The sequence below is a fragment of the Sardina pilchardus genome, chromosome 2, assembly GCF_963854185.1.
Source record: "Sardina pilchardus chromosome 2, fSarPil1.1, whole genome shotgun sequence".
Classification (NCBI taxonomy): Eukaryota; Metazoa; Chordata; class Actinopteri; order Clupeiformes; family Clupeidae; genus Sardina; species Sardina pilchardus.
The window spans coordinates 44879077-44881576 of record NC_084995.1 but is presented as its reverse complement, the minus strand read 5'-3'; the positions used below and the strand labels follow the sequence as shown (position 1 = coordinate 44881576).

Sequence of the window (2500 nt, the reverse complement as noted above, 5' to 3'; positions counted from 1 at the left end):
CAGATGAAGATGACCCTCTCCAGCCAACGGCGATGGACCAGACAGTGGCAGTGGGAGGGACTGTTATTCTGACCTGCACCGTCCCCACATCAGACAACTCATCACTTCAGTGGTCCAACACTGCCCAGCAAACACTCTACTTTGGAGACAAGAGAGGTACACACACACACACACACACACACACACACACTGCCCAGCAAACACTCTACTTTGGAGACAAGAGAGGTACACACACACACACACACACACACACACACACACACACACACACACACTACCCAGCAAACACTCTACTTTGGAGACAAGAGAAGTACACACACACACACACACACACACACACACTGCCCAGCAAACACTCTACTTTGGAGACAAGAGAGGTACACACACACACGCACACACACACACACACACACACACACACACACACACACACACACACACACACTGCCCAGCAAACACTCTACTTTGGAGAGAAGAGAGATACACACACACACACACACACACACACACACACTGCCAAGCAAACACTCTACTTTGGAGAGAAGAGAGGTACACACACACACACACACACACACACTGCCAAGCAAACACTCTACTTTGGAGAGAAGAGAGGTACAGGTACACACACTAGGGCTGTTAGAACGAATTTCGGTATTCGAATATAATTCGAATTTGTAAAAAAAATAATACTATTCGAATGTTAAAATTATAATTGAAATGTGTTTTCTTTTTTTTCTTTTTTTTTTTTTTAAAGTGTTGACTATATTTAGCAAACGACAGCTTTAGGTGCTGCTGAGAGCAAGTGTTTATTGTTGCTATGTTACCAAAACCGTCTGACAGTAAGGCCAGCAAGTCTTTTTGGAATTTTTGCCTAATGCTAGCTAACTAGCCAACTAGCCAACGAGCTAACTGAAATAGCAGCAGTCGTTTAGCAGTCGGCTTCAGACAACCTGGGACCACAACACGTCCACCTTTCACGCTGCGAAATCCCCCTGAGCCCGTTATTTCTGTAACGTGAATGTACCGTTTCTCAGTCTGAAAAGGGCTTGTGGCACTGCTCAGGGGTTATGGGAGCCCAGGTTGCTCTGATTGTGGCCTTCAGCTCTTCTGCATTGTTGGGTCTGGCGTATCGCATCTTCCTCTTCACAATACCAAGGTCAGACAGGCGAGTTGTCTTGCCAATTACAGTTTTTGCCCGTTGCTTGAACACATTTTGCAACACTTCGCTCACCATACCAAAACTCTACACACAAGTAAACATAACACAACACTAGGAAATAAACCTTTCACATGTATGCCAAATTGAAACTCTTCTATCAGTACCTAAACTCTGCAATCAAAACCCAACAATCCTTTGTCAAAATGTAACTCTGGTGACAAAATAAAACACACTTGCATCATATGCATACACTTGCAAATCAGGAGGAATACACTAGTCTACTTTATATAAAACATATTTGCTTGAATACATTTAGAAAAACTTCACTCATTGTGCCAAAACTCTACACACAAGGAAACAATGACACAACACTGGGAAATATACCGTTCACATCACCATTTCCAATGGCTAAACGAATGGACTTTTTGTAGATGGCTGATTGGTGTTCACTTTTGCAAGTAAGTGTGTTCAGGTGTGTATTTGAGTGGTTGCAATTATCCGATGTGTTTTGTATTTTGGATACATGTGTTTAACAAATGGTACTCTGAGATTTCATTTTTGAACGAAGTGTCTATGTATGACATAGAGAGTAGTATGCAGGACCAAGTGTGTTGCATAAAGGAGTAAGTGTGTTGCAGAATTGCAACTAGAGTGCAAAGCAGCACTTTTGTTTAAGGTATAGGTATAGGTGTTTGAGATGTGGCAACAAAACTTAAAGTTGTGTTACTTTAATCTAAGCATGGGTCTATAGTGTTCAAGCAACGGGCAAAAACTGTAAGAGCAGGGATGCTATGGTCTATAACAGAGGCGTCGTTAGACCTGGGCATTCGGGGCTATAGCCCCGGATATATTGGGGATAGCCCCGGATCTCCGTGCCTTACAAAATGATGAAAATCGCCACAGAGTTTTTTTTTTATAAGGTTCAAATTGAATGCCACGGTCAGCAGCCCCTAGCCTGACGTGATTGCCGCTAGTGGCGTCTAGATTTCTAGGCTATTTCTTAGCAGTCACAACTTAGCCTGAGAGCCAGAAACACAGGCACAACTGCAATATTGTTACTCTTGTTCGCTGACGTTCCATGGAGTCGGAATAAATTGTTGCAAATGCGACATCAGTGTTCCATGCTTCCCCCCTCTGTCGGGCTGACTGCCAGCCTCTGTAACTCGCTAACTTTAAGACCGTTCATTTGGATAACAAAGAGATAAACTTACTCACCTATCCCAACGGCTCTGTAGGATAGATTAACGAAACGTTCTGCACAAGCATTCGTTTTCCATGAACTTGTTTCATAACTTCCATTAAGTCTACTAGTACAGTAGGCCTAGTCAACAGTAGTAAACA

General features: G+C 43.0%; 1 protein-coding gene across 1 annotated transcript in view; it reads left to right on the top strand.

The window, feature by feature from the left end:
- cadm3 (cell adhesion molecule 3) overlaps nucleotides 1-2500 on the top strand; it is a 60594-nt gene that overhangs the window by 33015 nt on the left and 25079 nt on the right. The window contains exon 3 of the mRNA XM_062530771.1: nucleotides 4-156. Within this exon, the coding sequence (XP_062386755.1) occupies nucleotides 4-156 (153 nt within the window). The remainder of the gene's footprint in view (nucleotides 1-3; nucleotides 157-2500) is intronic.